At 37.4% G+C, this 16,394-nt stretch overlaps 1 protein-coding gene across 10 annotated transcripts in view; it reads right to left on the bottom strand.

The window, feature by feature from the left end:
• Positions 1-16,394, bottom strand: part of GAS2 (growth arrest specific 2) — a 97,966-nt gene that overhangs the window by 72,589 nt on the left and 8,983 nt on the right. For 4 of the 10 annotated variants that reach the window (XM_063331521.1, XM_063331523.1, XM_063331520.1 and 1 more), the window contains exons 2-3: positions 14,812-14,973; positions 6,507-6,631 (exon numbers count right to left, since the gene is read on the bottom strand). In XM_063331521.1, coding sequence (XP_063187591.1) covers positions 6,507-6,631; positions 14,812-14,953 — 267 coding nt within the window. In that variant the 5' untranslated portion in view covers positions 14,954-14,973. Of the gene's footprint in view, positions 1-6,506; positions 6,632-14,796; positions 14,974-15,239; positions 15,276-16,394 lie in introns of those variants that run through there. The other 6 variants (XM_063331529.1, XM_063331530.1, XM_063331524.1 and 3 more) reach the window with 3 other exon arrangements.

The following is a 16,394-nucleotide window of genomic DNA, read 5'->3' as shown; positions in this document are numbered from 1 at the left end:
TCTGTCCAGATTCTCTACTTTAGGAGGACTAGGTTCCCTACATTTGCTTGTGGTCCCGTTGCAGAGCAGACACAAAGCTCTTTGAAGGAGTAGTTTCACAAGCAAAGTTCCATCTCCTATCTACATTTAGAGAATCATGAGTTCCCACGTTTCTTGTAAATGAGCAAAGTCAAATATAAATTTGTTTTCGTAATGGGAACTACCTAATGCTAACCACAGCTCACCAAAGGGGGCAGCCATACTCAAAGTGCTCAAAGCACTTTACAATGTTCACAAATCAAGCCACTACTGTACAGTGAACACTATTCCCAGGTTACAGATGGGGAAAATGAATGCACAGAGATGTATTCTCCCAAAAGCAAACAATACGCTTACAGCGGAGACGGGAAATTAACTTGGCCATCAGTTTATAATCTTGTTCTTTTACCACCGGCACCTTCTTTCAATATTGACAGAATTCAAGTCAATTCCCTGGATTTTCAAGTCCTTTAGTTTACAAGATTCTGCCTCTACTTCCACAGATACATCATTCTCTTTAGAAACATAAACATCTTGAAATTTAAAACAAATTGTGAGTTTGTTTTAAATTTGTTTGGTTGGGTTTTTTTGTGGAACTGCTGAATTTTTTTGCCTCTGAGATCCAACTTCAACATTAGAGCTTAATTAAGGGCAAAAAAACTTCCGTCCCAAAGCTGTTTGGTTCTCTTAATTGTAACTCTCAAAATGCATGATGTGACTCTCAAAATTCTCTCACTAGGCCAAAAATCTCACACAAACCTGCATGACTCTGAGAAGCCAATGCTGCCCCAGTGATCTACACCCACCAACTATCAGATTCACTAAGTAATATTTCCCAGGAGCAAATGAAAGCTTTGGATACGGAACAACTGCAAAACACACTTCAAATACTAGGACTATGGGTAAGATGTGGACAGAATCTCTTAGTCTTAGGACATACATAATGTGTGTATGCATAAGTTACTGGTTTCATATACAGTTTCAATGGAAGTGCACATCAACATCCAAGGACAAAATGCTCACTATTTTCTACACAATAGCTTTATTTCCGTGCACATTTGGTTTAATGTTATTAAATCTGCTCCCATTGGAAGAATAAAATTAAATGCATATTTGAAGTAAACATTCTAGGACTTAAGAAATATTTGCATCTGGATTTTTTTTTGTACTTACTTCTATTTCTTTTATAGGCCAAATCAAACCTAGATCCCAGCTTCCTGAAAATGAGGTTCAATTTTAGATTCCAGTTCATTATTCAAAAGTATTTCTAAGAGAGATTTGAGTTGAGATTTATCTGATTAATCTCTGAGAGCTCAGAGAAAAAAAGATGATCCAGCTTCAAACTGTTTTCATTCATTTGCCATGAGAACGTTGTTTTCAGTGGAATGTTCATAAATACATAGGCAGCTTCAAGGATGGTGGGCAGACTGTTATGCCCTGCCTATTAAAATGGTGATAACTATTAACACAATTTATTTATGTTTATTTTAAAATCTTAATTAATGGGCTTACTAAACTAAGCCCAAGCAAATATGGGCTCTGTGCATACTGCACATGCCTTGATGCTTTGAATTTGTTTACACAGCTGTGAAATTCTCAAATTAACTATCTGTCAGGAAAAGTAAAATACAGCCAGGAGAGCATGGAGATGAAATCCAAGCCAATGGGAGAAAATTACAAAATGGCATCCTGTGACATGAATCACTTTTACGGAATAACTCCTGCTATAATAATAAGTCTGTAGTTTCTAGACAGTAGATCATTAGCAGCAGCAGCACAGGTAGTTCCAACAACTAACTACCATACAAATCTTGAGCATTTATTAAGATTGATATCAGTCATCTCCTTGTCACTTTATAAATATACATGATTAGATTTATTTATGACTGTGAAATCTCCAAAAAGGGGAAAAAATTACTTCTTTAAAAAATACAGCATACAGTCACACCAGTCTAATACTGCCCTCCCTGTTTAAAGTTTCCATTTTCATTTAAAACTCACAAAGTTTTACCTGTCTGTAGAAAGGATCGGATACAACACTGATGTTTTCAGAATCATCAGGTTTTGAAGCATGGTTTAGCTGCTTAACAATAAAGAATATTGTCTTCTGGGACTTGCAAAAGAACCTAGCACCTAACAACTTTGAAATGAGCAACTGTCAAGTGCTTCATCTTTAGAAACTGAAATGCTTTTAATAACTTATTACTGAATGATTAACAAATGAAACACCACAAGGCTAGGGAGCTAGACTTGTGGAAGATGCATTCAGAGTATCTATTATGATATCCAAAAGTGCCTATTATGACATTAAGCTCAGAAGGGCAATGAGCAGAGACTGTGTAAATGGCACCAGAGGCTGCCAGCCTCCAGTGCTCTCAATCACACATTACTCCCCTGGATAACAAATACCAAAGCAGAGCACAACTCGACTGCTATTTTTAGCTGTAGGGATTCAGTCCTAAAGAGGTATCTTTATATAGAAAGAAAAAGTACAGATTTAATTTAAAATAATTCTTTTGAAGTTTGACCCTTGAGAAAGGATAGATTTGCCCATGTCCACCTGCACAAGCAGCAAGGTATTCAGCCCCAAGAAGCAATAACGCACGGAACATAAGAGTGACCCTACTGGGTCAGCTAAAGCTTCATCTAACACAGATACAGACTGTCCGTAAATATCTAGGGAAGACCAAGACCATAGCAAACATGTTACACCTCTCAATACTTTTCCCAAGCTCCAACCGTTTTCAGCTCCGGGGACTTCCTCATCTGTATGGGGTTCCTGTGTATTCAGCGTTCCAAGAGCTCTCTCTTCCATTACCTTATTCAGTGTTTTCTTGAACCCAGGTAAACTTTAACACTCATTGGCAAGAAATTTCCAACCCCTGTTTGTAAACAAGGACCCCCTTTTGTTTGGTTGGTTCCTACTAGCTTCATTTGATGTCCCATAGTTTTTGTACAGAAAAGACTGAACATCTACCATTCCATTCCTGATTTTGCAGGTTCCATTATATGCGCCCAGGCTACCTCTTTCCCCACTGAAGACTCCTAACCTACTCAGTCACTCATAAAAAGCTACTCCATTGATCTCCTTCACTCACAAAAAAGTCACTCCTTCATTGCCTTCCTCTGAATCTTAAGGAAAGAAGACTTTACTTCTGCATTGCACACTTTTAATCTCCTTTTCAGTTCCTTAAAGCTGTATTCCCAAGTCCTATTACCAGTAGTTTCCTAACCCTTTTGAAAATGCTCCCAGTATGCACAGGTGTCTCCACATGACACAAAAGGGAGTGTTTACATCAATGCCACCACCTTCCTTCCAGATCTGGAAAACAACTCTTTTGGTTTATGCTTTCCTGATTTGTTCCACACTCAAAAAGGCTGAGGCTGATCCAGGGGGTCAGTTCAGTCCTCCCTAATAAGAAAGGGGATGATACAGTTCTGGTAAGAAACAAAGGGCAAAACTTACAGTGAGTAGAAACATATTGCACAAGCAGCAGGATTTAACCTCTGCCATTTTGTAGAGTATTGCAATATAATCTTAAGGAATTATGGCAAACAACTGATGAGTCACTCTATGCAATATTAGGGTTTTTTTTAATGTCTTCTTACATGCGTTGCTACAGCTGCTAAACTGGCCAGACAGCCCCAAAGAGCTGCACAAGTTAATTCATGATCAGTAGTAAATATCAAGCAGAACAGGATATATCATCTTCCTCTAAGACAAAAACTAAACCCAAAATATTTTATGGAGCTTTGCCATCTAGGAAGCAGTTCATATACAAGGAAAAACTTCACTTATGAAAACGGACCAAATCTTCAAGTTTCTGGAGAGACTTAGTAACGCACACCCCCCCATTATCTATAGCCTTATCCTGTCTCCCTCACTCAGCTGCAACCTGGTGCTGCCTGCAAGCTGATCCTTCTGGCAGCCACTCATTTTATATCAGTCTGCTTCTATCTGAAAAAAGGAAAAGTTACATATATGGATAGAAAAGCATGTTATCTACTTTGCTAGAGGCTAAACTCTATAGAAGTCAGCAGCTTCTTCCAGCTGCCAAGGAAGTCACCAGGGCACCTGGGTGAAAGACCATAATATTTCTGTTTTGCTGTGCACAGAGAAATGGCCAACTGGCTTCAAAATTCCACATGTATTATTAACAGAATACATAATAATGATGTAGGGGAGGATTGTGGAATTCTTACTATGCTAAATTTCATATAGTATAATCTACTTACTAATTTCCTTGGCACCACAAGTCAGATATTCCAATGTGTAGACTAGGACTGCTACACAGGGAAATAAGATCTGAAAGGATTAACAACTCCCTAATAGTCTAGAATGACACAAATCTATTAGTCTGCCATTTCTTTGAAGTCTTACTGTACTAAGTATGAAATAATATACATTGAGAAAATAGCAGTGGAGCAGAATGTTTTCCCTTTAATTGCATTGCCTGTTATACCAGTTTGTCAAATAAAAGACCAACAAGTAATTACACCATATGGGGTTACAGATGTCTAATTGGCTTCTAATGTAAGTTAGATTCAAAAAGAAAAAGGGAATCAGCTAATTGAAGTAAGGAAGGTCATATTCTCAGATGAGGAAGTTAATACAAGAAAGGACCTCTACCTCTTTTCAGTGGCAAAACACAGAAGTACCAAACTTTGGTACATTTCTGGGTTAGCTTTCCAAATGGTAGCTCTCTCCAAATGCGCCACTGTCAGACAAAAGTCTGATTATTTAAAAAAAAAACAAAAACAAAAACAGAACAAACAAAACAACCAAAACCCCAGAAAGCATTAGTTAGATATCTAACAAAAACATACTGTTTGAATTTCTGAATATTCATTAGAACTTCATAGTAGAATTTATGACTATTTTCCTGAGAATTTTATATTAAACAGACAAGGCTTTCTGAGATGTCAGTGTGTAAAAAAAAAAAAAAAATAATGCTTTACACTTTGTGATTTAATTGATTTTCTAGTATGCCATCTGAACAAGATATGAAAAGGGAATGTTTTATAACTATGTAGTCAAGTTTACCTTTTGGGTATTCACTGTAGCTTTTAGTAGTTTTTATCAATAATAGTACCTTTAGTTTATTTGTTTGGTAAGGATTAAAAAAAACAAAAAATAAAAAACAAAAAACAAGCAACCCTTTTTTCTGCCTAGCTAGTTCCTAGGCTCAATCAAAAAGACTGAGATAAGTGTTTTCTTAACTTGGAAGCTACGTGACACTAACAGGCCACCACTTAAGTGAAGACAAGCTGGACTGTATTATAAAGAGGAACTCGGAAGTCATCCAGTACTTCTACTAACCAAACCCTGATTATAATTTGAAATATGAAATATGAGTTCCAGCTGTCTTTTCTTCCTTTGTGGAGGAAGGCTTCCTTCCTTCTCTACTTTACTTATCTTTCTTCCCAGCTATCTCTTCCTTTCTCTTTAGGGAAAAAAAAACAAACAAACAAACAAAAGAAACAACAAAGCAAGCAAACAACACCCCCTGCTCGCTCATTCCCCTCAGCCCACAGCAGGTTAAAAATAATTAAATAAAGCCTGCCTTAGTCCCCACAAGTTCTTCTGCAACAACAATTATGAGCTTGGAACCAAGAAAAACTTACGCAGCTGCAGCTGACACAAGGCTGTCAGTTCTCAGAACTGACGATAAAATTTATGCTGTGCCCTAATTTCTGCTACAGACTAGTTATGAAAACATAAAGAATAGAAGATGCATTATGTGATTTCACCTCTTAGGCTTTTTTTTTTTACCTGTTTTAGCTGTCAAGGAAGATGTATCTGAATTCAACAAGAAAAATAAAAACAGTTTCACAGTAAAAGCATTAATGTATATGTCAACCACTTAATTTAACTTCTCCCAGAAAGAAACTTGCTGCACTCTTTAATTTCTCCCAATAAGATTGTCCTATGAAATTAATTTAAATTAAAGGGAGGTTCTAGTCAAGCAAAATCTTAATCTGATTTTTGCAAAGCTATTCAGTGTCTTCTGAATATTCACATTTTCCACATCATCCCTGCAACTCTTTACTGAATGTCTTCCAGTACATCAACAGGACCTTTAAACTCAAGGCACCAAAACAAACTATAGAATTTTATCATTGGCCTCCCTAGAGCCGTTTATAGAGGAAAAGGCACCTCCCACAGCTACTTAATATTCCCCTTGCAAATAAATACAAGGATCACATTTTCTCTATTAGCTACCACATCACACTGCTGGATGTTGTTCTATGTCTTATCCTCATGTTACAAGTCATTTTTTGAGTAACTGCCTCTCATAGTTACCTCAATAATTACCCAAGAAGTATTAACTCCCCAATTCTATATTGTAATTTTTCTACGCAGTGCAATTACCTCCCTGCCCATTTGCAGAACCTCCACAAATTAAATCTCTTAACTGCCCAAAAAAGTTCAGTACCAAACCAGTCAGATACTGATAATACATGCTAGAACATTTACCGACACTTACTTTGCCAGGCTTGTTTGCATCAAAGCTGTTTTCTTTAAATTTCTCCTGCAGGGTCTCGGCTAACCGACAAAGCAAGGCACCGTTATCCAATTTCTCCATAAAGGTTTCTGCTGTTATTTCTCTACCTGAACAGCAAACAGAAAGTTAACATGGCAGAAAGCATGCAATAGTATAGACTGCATCTATGTAAAGAGAGAAATCAACAGAAATCTTGACAACAATTTGAAATATGCTTTAACTGAAAAACTTGCATTGCTTTGAATATTTAGTGAATAACCTCACTACTACTTTACTGGTAGACATACGGCAAATTATTCAAAAATAACAGGCTTGCTTTGGGAAGGCATGCACTATTTCAAAAATAATTCTAGCATATCAGACTCCACATATCTCATTTTATTTATGAAATTCCAGTGCTTTTAACATAGTGCTTTAAAAGACAGAGTGCAGCAGGCAAGTGGTTTGCATCAGCGTGCCTGGGTAGCTATAGCGTAAGAGTTGCTAACGCTACTGCAGCTTAGTTTGTAACAGAAGTAGAAAACCACGTCAAGAAAGAAAGGACTGTATTTTTTTTTTAAAGACTTTAAGATGAGATCCTGCAAGAAGATGACACGATAGTACAGTGACTGCAATGCTCCTTTGAAAGAGCTTTTTCAGAAATAAAGTTAGGTACACTAAAAAAAGCGAGAGAGTGAAATGTCATGTCATGTGTCTACTTGCCACACAGATTAAAATTTTCACCCAAAGAACAAAACCAAAACACTTTATTTCATAATACATCAATTATTATCTTCCTATATGATGCTGTACTTCAGCTGCCACAGATTGCCCTCGCTGGCTACAGCAGACCAGATGACCTGCCATTACACATCCTCCTGGCAGAGGAGATCATGAGTCCCACGATGAGATGTGCATTCTGACCAGGCTGGACAGGCCAGATGAAAAAAGAATCATTTACCACCCTAAACTAAACTTCCAGCATCTTAACATCATTTCCAGGTAAAAATATTCCTATTTCTTATTGAAAGGTTTCCATTTTCACATTTGTATTGGAAAATTTGCCTTCTCCTTGGACACTTTTTTGACCCAGCAGCTGTATTCTTCAGCTCTCTCAACTTCTACCAATATCAAGAGAGCATCAAGGACTAATTCTTGCTCTTCCTACTAAGATAGTAATTACATATACCATTTGGGAATGGGAATAACAGTATCAACTCATTTTTCATTGGCTTTTAGACAGCAATCATCAGTAACAGTTCTCTACCATGCCAAAAAATAATAAAATTTAAAAAAAAAAAAGAAATCTGAAGTGAGAGCAGTTCTTCATCCCATCCAGATGTGGCTTGTTTGCAGCAGGACAGCAGGTAGAAGGCTGCCCACTGCTGGTTGGGGGTTTTTGCCACAGATTTTTGACCAACATGCAGCTGCTTGACTAGAACGTTTTAGGGCTTTTTTTGTTTTTCCAATTAGTTTGAAGAAATTTATTTCCCATGAGATGCCTGGAAACTGAAAACATTAATCTGCTTAGAACACATTCAGAACGTTTTTTGTCAAAAAACGCTAGGAAAAGAGTATTTTAAAGAGCGAAGTAAAGCTTTTCTGTACCTTTTCATTCAGAAGACAGGGGAAAACTAACACTCAAAAGTAACAAAAATGAAGTAGATAATAAAAAAATGAACATTTTACTTTTGCATTATTTCACTCATACATTGTAGTCTGATAGCCAATGTCACTTATAACACTAAAGACAGCAGTATTATAAAGCAATACGATTACAAATATGCTAAAGGAAGGTTGATTTCTCTAAGCTCTTGCCTGAAAACTTTTAAATACTTCAGCAAGCTTTCAGCAAAAAAACTGTGAGTCTTTTCAGTTTCATCAGTTAAAATCAAAGACTAAGATGATATCTTTGCAGGACATCATCTTCAGGTACAACAGTACTTTTAGTTGAAGTTAAATTTTTTTTTCTAACACATTTCTACTTCAGACATACCTGTTTAACATGAAGGGGGTTTTTTTCCCCTTTTTATTCCTCCTTAATTCTCTCTGCCATATAGGCCGCTTTATAGTTCCTGCATACCTAAATGACTTCTCCAGGCCAAAGAGCAGTAGCAGCACTGCAGACATTCAGTGGTAGCTTGTGCATTAACTGACAACATTTCAGCGGTGCCTCCAGCTCAGCTGAAGCCAGGACTGAAACTATAATAGCCCACAGACAGAAAAATTGACCATCTCAGCACCTCAAAAACCTTCGTTACCATTCAAACCTAGATATCTTCCCATTTGCCCCATCAGCATTTTTGGCAAAAAGCTATAAAGCCATTAGAAAGCTAAAATTGAAAAATGACTATGTTATAGGAAATGCTTTATTTTTAATACAGTATTGCATTTTATAATTTATTGTATTTCAAATATTTTTAGCCTAGTCAACATTTTTATTTTGTTTTGGAAAGGTTGTTTATAGGTTTTTTTGGTTTTATTTTTGGTTTTTTGTTGTTTTTTTTTTACATACAGGTAAAAGAAAAATCATATTCTACGTATCTATTGTGTCCTATGATTTATAGATTAATTATTTCACTGGTCAAGCATTAACCCCCCCACCCCAAAACCTATTTAGAGGCATTTTTCTCATTACACAGCATGGAAAAATTCTTCTATCTTCTTATGCTATTTAACAATACATTTATATTATTTTAAATGCTGAATTGCATTAGCAGTTTGGTCACTGCGTATTGTACACTAAGCCAGAGTATTTTAGTTCTGTTCACTTTTATGAAAGCTGAAAGAATGAGTTTTGCATTGAACATCTGTATCCAATGAAAAATATATTAGGTGTCAGCTTTCAATTCACTGTATTTTATGGCTCCAAAAGGTGGCATTTCTTTGCTAAAACAGACACTCTGACATATTTAACAGTTGAAATGTATTGATTCAAATGAGAGTAATGTTCATAGCCTGAGGAAAAAAATGGCTCTGTATATTTGTATGGGAAAAACATTAAACTCCATTAAAAATGTATAACTCCCCCTACAATTACAAGAAAGCAGTTGCAATGTTTTTATAGAATGGTAATAACATTAAGTATAATAAAAAAACAACACTAAAAGTATGAAAAAAAAAAACCCAGGAGTATGAAGGCTGTCTCAAACCTCCAAGCATTGCTTACCCTCTCTTTTACCACAATTGCCAGATGCCCCTTAAGAAGACAAACTGTTTGACCTGAACACCTACGACTTGGAAACTGTGGGCAGCTATCTCTAAGGCCACCTATTCCTGGGGGCCCTAATGACACCAGACTGGGAGGTGAATGAAAGAACAACTAAAAAGAGCCCATGCCCAGCGCACGAGCCCAAGAGGCCAAAGGTAAAGCATTCCTTAAGGGCCGTCTCAGACAACCTTCAGGACAAGGAGGAGGGACTCAAAGACTAAAACAAAGTCCCAAAAATCTGGTTGATTCCTGTATTATTACAGTGGGTTCTTCCACACTTAGTTTAATAACTACAATGCAAGACACCGACTCCAGCCTCTCACCTAGCTGATGGACTATTTTAATTGTTTGCTAAAGTGGTAACACAAAACTACTAGTTTACAAATAGAAATATCTCACTTGTAAATCTCTGAAACACATCAGCAGAAGGATGAGCTTCTATAACACTGAGGCACCAGTGCAACAACCTCCTGATCCTCTCAAATTGTGTGGTATTTAAACCCACAATAACAAAACACAATAAAAATACAGAAAACAAAGGCCAGTGATTTTATGCACATGCAAAACTGGTTCTTTTCTGATAAGGCTACTCTGTTTCCTTCATTAGCTGACAGCAAAAGAAATAGTTTTGATAGCATTGAGACATTATCACTTTCTTGAAATTGGACATATAAACAATCTCAAAGGCATGCTGATATTAAAGAAAATTATAAAGCCTCTCAACTGAAGAAGAGAAAGTTATAAAGAAAATTATAAAGCCTCAAATAATAAACTGCATCACTGACAGCAGAATTAGTAGAAGTATCATGAATGTATTGATATTCGGATATTTAAATTCTGCGTTTCCCACTGGCTTGAGCTGAACACACTGATGTTGAAAATAAAGGCGCTGCTACGGAATCCTCTTAAACAGCAAAACGAGCAAGAACACTGAGCTGAAGCAGGTTTTGCTTTAATTCAGAATCTAAGAACGACAGTTTTCTTGGAGAAGACTTCCCACCCTTCATCGCCCCCAAACTTTTCTTCTCCTTCAACATGCCTTTAAATGCCACACCTGGTCTTCAGCTCAGTGCCTCTCCTGACATCCTTACCTCTCTGTTCCGTTTCTCCAAGCCTACTTCACTTTCGCACCCAAGCAACTTTTACATGCCTCATGCAGCATTCAATGTTTACATGTCCAATTCCTCAGCATCTTGCATTCTCCGGCTCCTTACCTATGAGCTTCTGAAGCCCAGAAAGCTCTGTTAGGAAGAGGCCTCAACACTGCAACCTTGGAGTCCAGACATGTGCCTAGGGCACATCTTACACGTCCCATGTGCTAAATGAAGTTGGATGGAATAAGCAGCAATATCATAAGCCTCTGCAGCTGGTAAATGGGCTCTGAGAACGTGAAAAAAGATCAGCGCTCTACACAATAGCCAAAGGGGAAACAGAGAAACCATCCCCCTTTACCTGTCCTAAACTACAGACCGGTGATGAGGCCCACTCTTCCTGATGCCAGCCCTTTCCCCTCTGCAGACACACAAGAGAAAACAAGACAGCACTGAAGAGTACAGCAGTCAAGCAAACCCTATTTGCTTTCAAATTGCCATTTTGCCTCTGCTAGAAGATTACTATGGCCCAACTGTGTCAACTGTGCTAATTCCCATGTGAAGTTTTCGGTATCCACAAGAGCATTCTACTAAAATAAGCGTATACATCATCTCGCAAATTTGGAGTGTCCCAGCAGTGAAAGCATTGCTGAGTGTTTTGCTGGCTCTATACATAATAAAAACAAGGCTGAGAGATGATCATGATTTGCAAGACAGCTGGGTCAACACATCTCCTTAACTTTGCCACTGCAAGGATTTCTCAACTGAGCCACCAGAGCTCAGCTGAGCGAAATGAGGGGAAGAGATACAACATCCATAGCTCAAATTGTCCTCTCCAGCATACAACCCCCCCACCTCTGCAATGCTAACATGTCCTACTTTGAGGGTGCTATAATGTACAGTATTGTATGAGTCAATCCCATCTGATGCATTGATTTCATCTGCAATGTCCTTTTTCCAGCCCCCAGAACACAGGCAGATAAAATCTATTCAGCAATGGAGCTGTAATGACAAATTGTCCTCTCAGAAGTTCCGAGTTTCTCTGACATGGTTGCAAAAATAACGAGCAAAATGCCTACAAAAGTACTAGTTATTACTAAAAAAAAAAAAAAAAAAACAAAAAAAACCCACGACAATGTCCATGCTAAATTAGAATAAAATGTCCAAAGTCTCAGGGTTAAAAATTCTTACAGCATTATTTTTCAGCTGCACCATGCGTCTCAGTATTCCAATTTGTCACTCAGGTTAAGGTCAGATTCTCAGATTCTAGCTATGCCTAATTTCCATCTAATATCAAAACCCTTCATTCATATTATAAAGCGCAATATCCTTCTAGTGTTTTCTAGTTTGTAATTTCGAACCCATACCAGGCTTTGCTGCTGCAAAACTGTCACCATTTTAACTTCCAGTAGCACTGTGTAGGACCTATTTGCCTCTCCACAAAACTTTCCAAAAATACCATCACTTGATCAAACTGCCTCAGAGATGTTCGGCTCTATTCTTGCCTAAAATACTTTCTATGATTTTTAAAAATAAAAAATAAAAAAATCTACATTTATTTGAACAGTTCATGTATCCTTGTTGAGTCATAGTACAAATGAATGAACAAAATACAGATGAAACAAAACACAATCCAACACGGCAAAAGTTAAATTAAATGCATACTAATTTTCTTTATAAATTGAGAAATCCTATTGCATTAAAACTGGCATAAAGACACTCACCATGGAGGCCAAACGAATTATAGCACAGAGCAAACTAGGGTGTAGATACACAGAATCTTATCTGCTCAGTGTTATCTACACATCCATGTACATGAAAATCTACTGACCATTAATGCAAAGTACATATTTTCTCCCATGGAGGAAAAAAACAACAAAAAATACCACAACAAAACAAACAAACAAGAGTCCTGCATATCCTCTTGGATGCTGAAAAGTGAGAGAATACAAACAAGGTAACAGCATGCTATAAATTCATACCTATTTTATCTTACTGCAACATTGTCACATGTCCCTCCTCTCATTAAAAATTAACCTAAATTATACAGTAATTAAACAAAATTTGAATTCTGAGTTAATATATTTATATAAATTAATTACTTTAATTCATTTACACTTTATTTTGAATATGAATTTTAACTTAATGGAATTATTAATTTGAATAACAATGTCTACAAAGGAATTCAAAGCAGTTTAACAAATCACTATCATTTCAGTTCTTCAGGACAAACTCTGAGAAAAGCAGAGCTTGGTGTGAGAAGGTGTGGGGGAATGCATTAAGCAAATGAACTGTGTATGCTGCTTAATTAAAAGAAGGTTGTGCCCGTTTAGTTCTGCACTGCAGAATTTGGTGTCCATATGAAAAATCAGATTTTTAATTATAGTTGGCATTTCAGAACCTCCTGCTGGTTGCTACTTTCTTGCTAAAAAAGTGACCTCATTCCTAAACTTGTCACTGTGAGAACTCTGTTATGAACTGCAAACAAGCTTCTATTTGTTTTAGCGTGCCTCACTAAAACTTCATTGTTTAAAACATTTAAACAATATATTAAATCCTTAATGGAACGTGCTTCTTATGATTCAAAAAATAGTCCTTTGGATTGTTGTCTTGTGGTAACTGGAATGCAGAGTCAGGATTTCTGGATTTTGTTTACCCTCATTGTAAAAAAATTTCTTCCTTATATCTAGTCTAAATCTACCCTCCTTTAGTTTAAAAACATTACGCCTTGTCCTATTGCAACAGGCCCTGCTAAAAAGTCTGTCCCCATCTTTCCTGTAAGCCCCCTTTAAGTACTGAAAGGCCACAATAAGGTCCCCCCAGAGCCTTCCAGGCTGAACCCCTCCAGGCTGAAGAACCCCAACTCTCTCAGCCTGTCCTCATAGCAGAGGTGCTCCAGCCCTCTGATCATTTTTGTGGCCCTTCTCTGGACCTGCTCCAACAGGTCCATGTCTCTCCTGTGCTGGAAGGGACTGTTCACCAGAACAGACTTCCAGAAAAAAACAAACAAACAAACAACAACAACAAAAAAAAACCCACAAGACCCCAAAAACCACACACTTAAAAATGCTCAAAGTTTTCCTCCAAAATAACATCAGCAAAAGTTTAATGTAAACATCACCTCCTCTAAAGTATTTTCTCTTCTTTGTTTAATTACTGGCGCGTTTCCCTTAGGATGAGGTATTGTGTAAGTCAAGTATTTCTTTGGTAGAATCCTTTTGACTTACAGAGATCACACAAAAGCCATTTTCCCTGAATGCTCTCAGCAAACAACATACTATTTCCTGGCTCATAGTTTCTAAATGCTGCCTTCTTGAATGAGTGGTATATCCCAAAGAACCATTTCTTTCCTTCCTGCCAGGGACCTACTCTCATTTTCTTTTCACATCTACCTGTTTTTTCTTGACTTTTGGTTTGCATCCTTTTTCATCAACGACATGTTTCAGCTTTGCACACCAAGACACACAGCTGCAACCAGTAAATCCCCAGGTCCCAGCTGCAGCCACTAGATCAGACCCCTCTATGCACAGACTTCCACAAGTCTTAGCAGGCATCACCTTGAGCGGCAATCATCAATCACTAGGCTGCTTGCTCAGCAAAGAGCTATTTAATGGCTCCTTCCGTTCAAAACAATCAGTACACCATACTCTTTAGGAGGCCTACCAATAAAAATGGAGGAGGTAATGGCAGTAATTAGCACCATTCAGCTTAACGGTATTAATACAGACAACATGGGCAAAAGAACATTTAAAAGGAAATTTGAGGAAAAATAAACACAAAATGAATAATAAAGTTCAATGATGCAACTCCCAAGAATGCTGCGGAGGCAAACTACTTATTAGCTTTTCTGACCTTGCTAACAGTTGCCCTATATGGAGGTAGCTACCTAAACAAAACTACCTTTATTTTTGAAACTCAAAAAAGTCTGAAGGACTGAGTACCCAGCTAAGAGCATACAGAGTTCTCTTACTGTCCAGTATCTTTATTTTACCTTATTGTATCTTACCCAGGAGGTTTGTGAGCCACAGGGCCAAATCCTCTTTCATCGGCAGCAAGTTGGCCTCATGTCTACTTGCAAGCCACTGACTGTATTGATGCATATCAGAGAGGCCGGGCCCACGTGCCTTCGGGCTCAGAGCAGTGCACATTGCTTATCCGCTTGTTGGACCTGTTTTATTATATAAGATTAAAAAAAAAAGAAAGAAAAAAAAAGAAAAAATAAGTACTTCATATATACCAAATCGAGTTTCACAAATTCTCTTTTTAGAATTGTAGAAGAGAACAGTAACCATGATTCTAAGAAATCAGATGTCAGACAAACAGATGTGGATCTAACACACGAATACAACATCGATGACTGAAGTTTTGTTTTGTTAATGGATCACACTGCAAGTGATTAAATCATAGATAAACGTCAACTTCATTTGTACTCACCAAGCTACACTTGTTGCCAACACATAACCAAATATTCTGCAAGGAATGATTAAAATCAAATCAAAATAAATAAACATTTTACATAAAGATAACAACTCGCTAAGGTGCCTGATCCAAAATCCATTCAAAATAAATGGAAAGCTTCAAAAATTTTTGGATCAGGCCCAAGAAAAACACAGAAACAACTGAGTTATGCTACTACAGCAAACTTATTAACAAGTAACAAATGCAGTTACCAAACAGAATCGGTCTATTCTACAGCTTTACAATAATTAAAGAGAAAAAAAAAAAACCACACCAAATATATTTACCGAATAGCATTATTTCTTCAGAAAGCAGCACAACAGCTAGTGCTGGTCACCCACACTTCCCAGTTGCACCTTTTATACAAATACTCCTCTGCTCCAGTGACAACTTACTGAAACTTTAGTTTCAGGTAAGACAATACGTCATGTGTTAAATATTAGTTAAGTGTTGTGACTTTTGCAGCAGTCAGAGACGTTAGGCCCACTGGACCTATATCTCTGCTCCTGAAGGACTAATTCCTCCATCTGTGGTGTAATTGTGCTAAGGAAAGGAGGTTATTTTTCTCTCTGAAAAGAAAGTCAGATCTGCACCCCATTGCTTGTACCAATGAGCTGAGTTATTTTCTCACCTGGCAGGCTGTAGCCTGCTGAAGGCCCAGTCACACCAACTAGCACTCACAAGGTCTTACACAGGTGGCACTAGACAGACATTAACTGGGATGGGAGGTCCCTAAGGAAAAGTTCTTTGCCTATTGTCAACCAGCTGATCCACACCAGGCGTGGTTACACCTGTCAGCTGGCTTCAGCTCATAGTAGATTCCAAAAAACGCTGTTTCTTTCTGTCCTTTGCATACCTTTCAAGTCCAGTAAGAGGTAATAGTGACCTCGAAAACAACAGCAAAAAAGAACAATTTGTTATACTGTTCCATTGTGGCCTGGAATAACAAGAATACTAAAACCAATACCTTTGCCAAAAAAAGGAAAATGTTTACTGAATGTAAAAAGCAATTGCCTTTCCATAAAATTGTGCGGTAACTGACATTTCAAAATATATGAAGTGCTATTTGGGATATTTTAATGCTTACATTAAAATACTCCGGCATTTTTTTAACCATACCCTGGGTAACTA

Source organism: Chroicocephalus ridibundus, chromosome 4 (genome assembly GCF_963924245.1).
Source record: "Chroicocephalus ridibundus chromosome 4, bChrRid1.1, whole genome shotgun sequence".
Lineage (NCBI taxonomy): Eukaryota > Metazoa > Chordata > Aves > Charadriiformes > Laridae > Chroicocephalus > Chroicocephalus ridibundus.
Note: the sequence above shows the minus strand (reverse complement) of the source record. Positions and strands in the feature narration are given on the sequence as shown.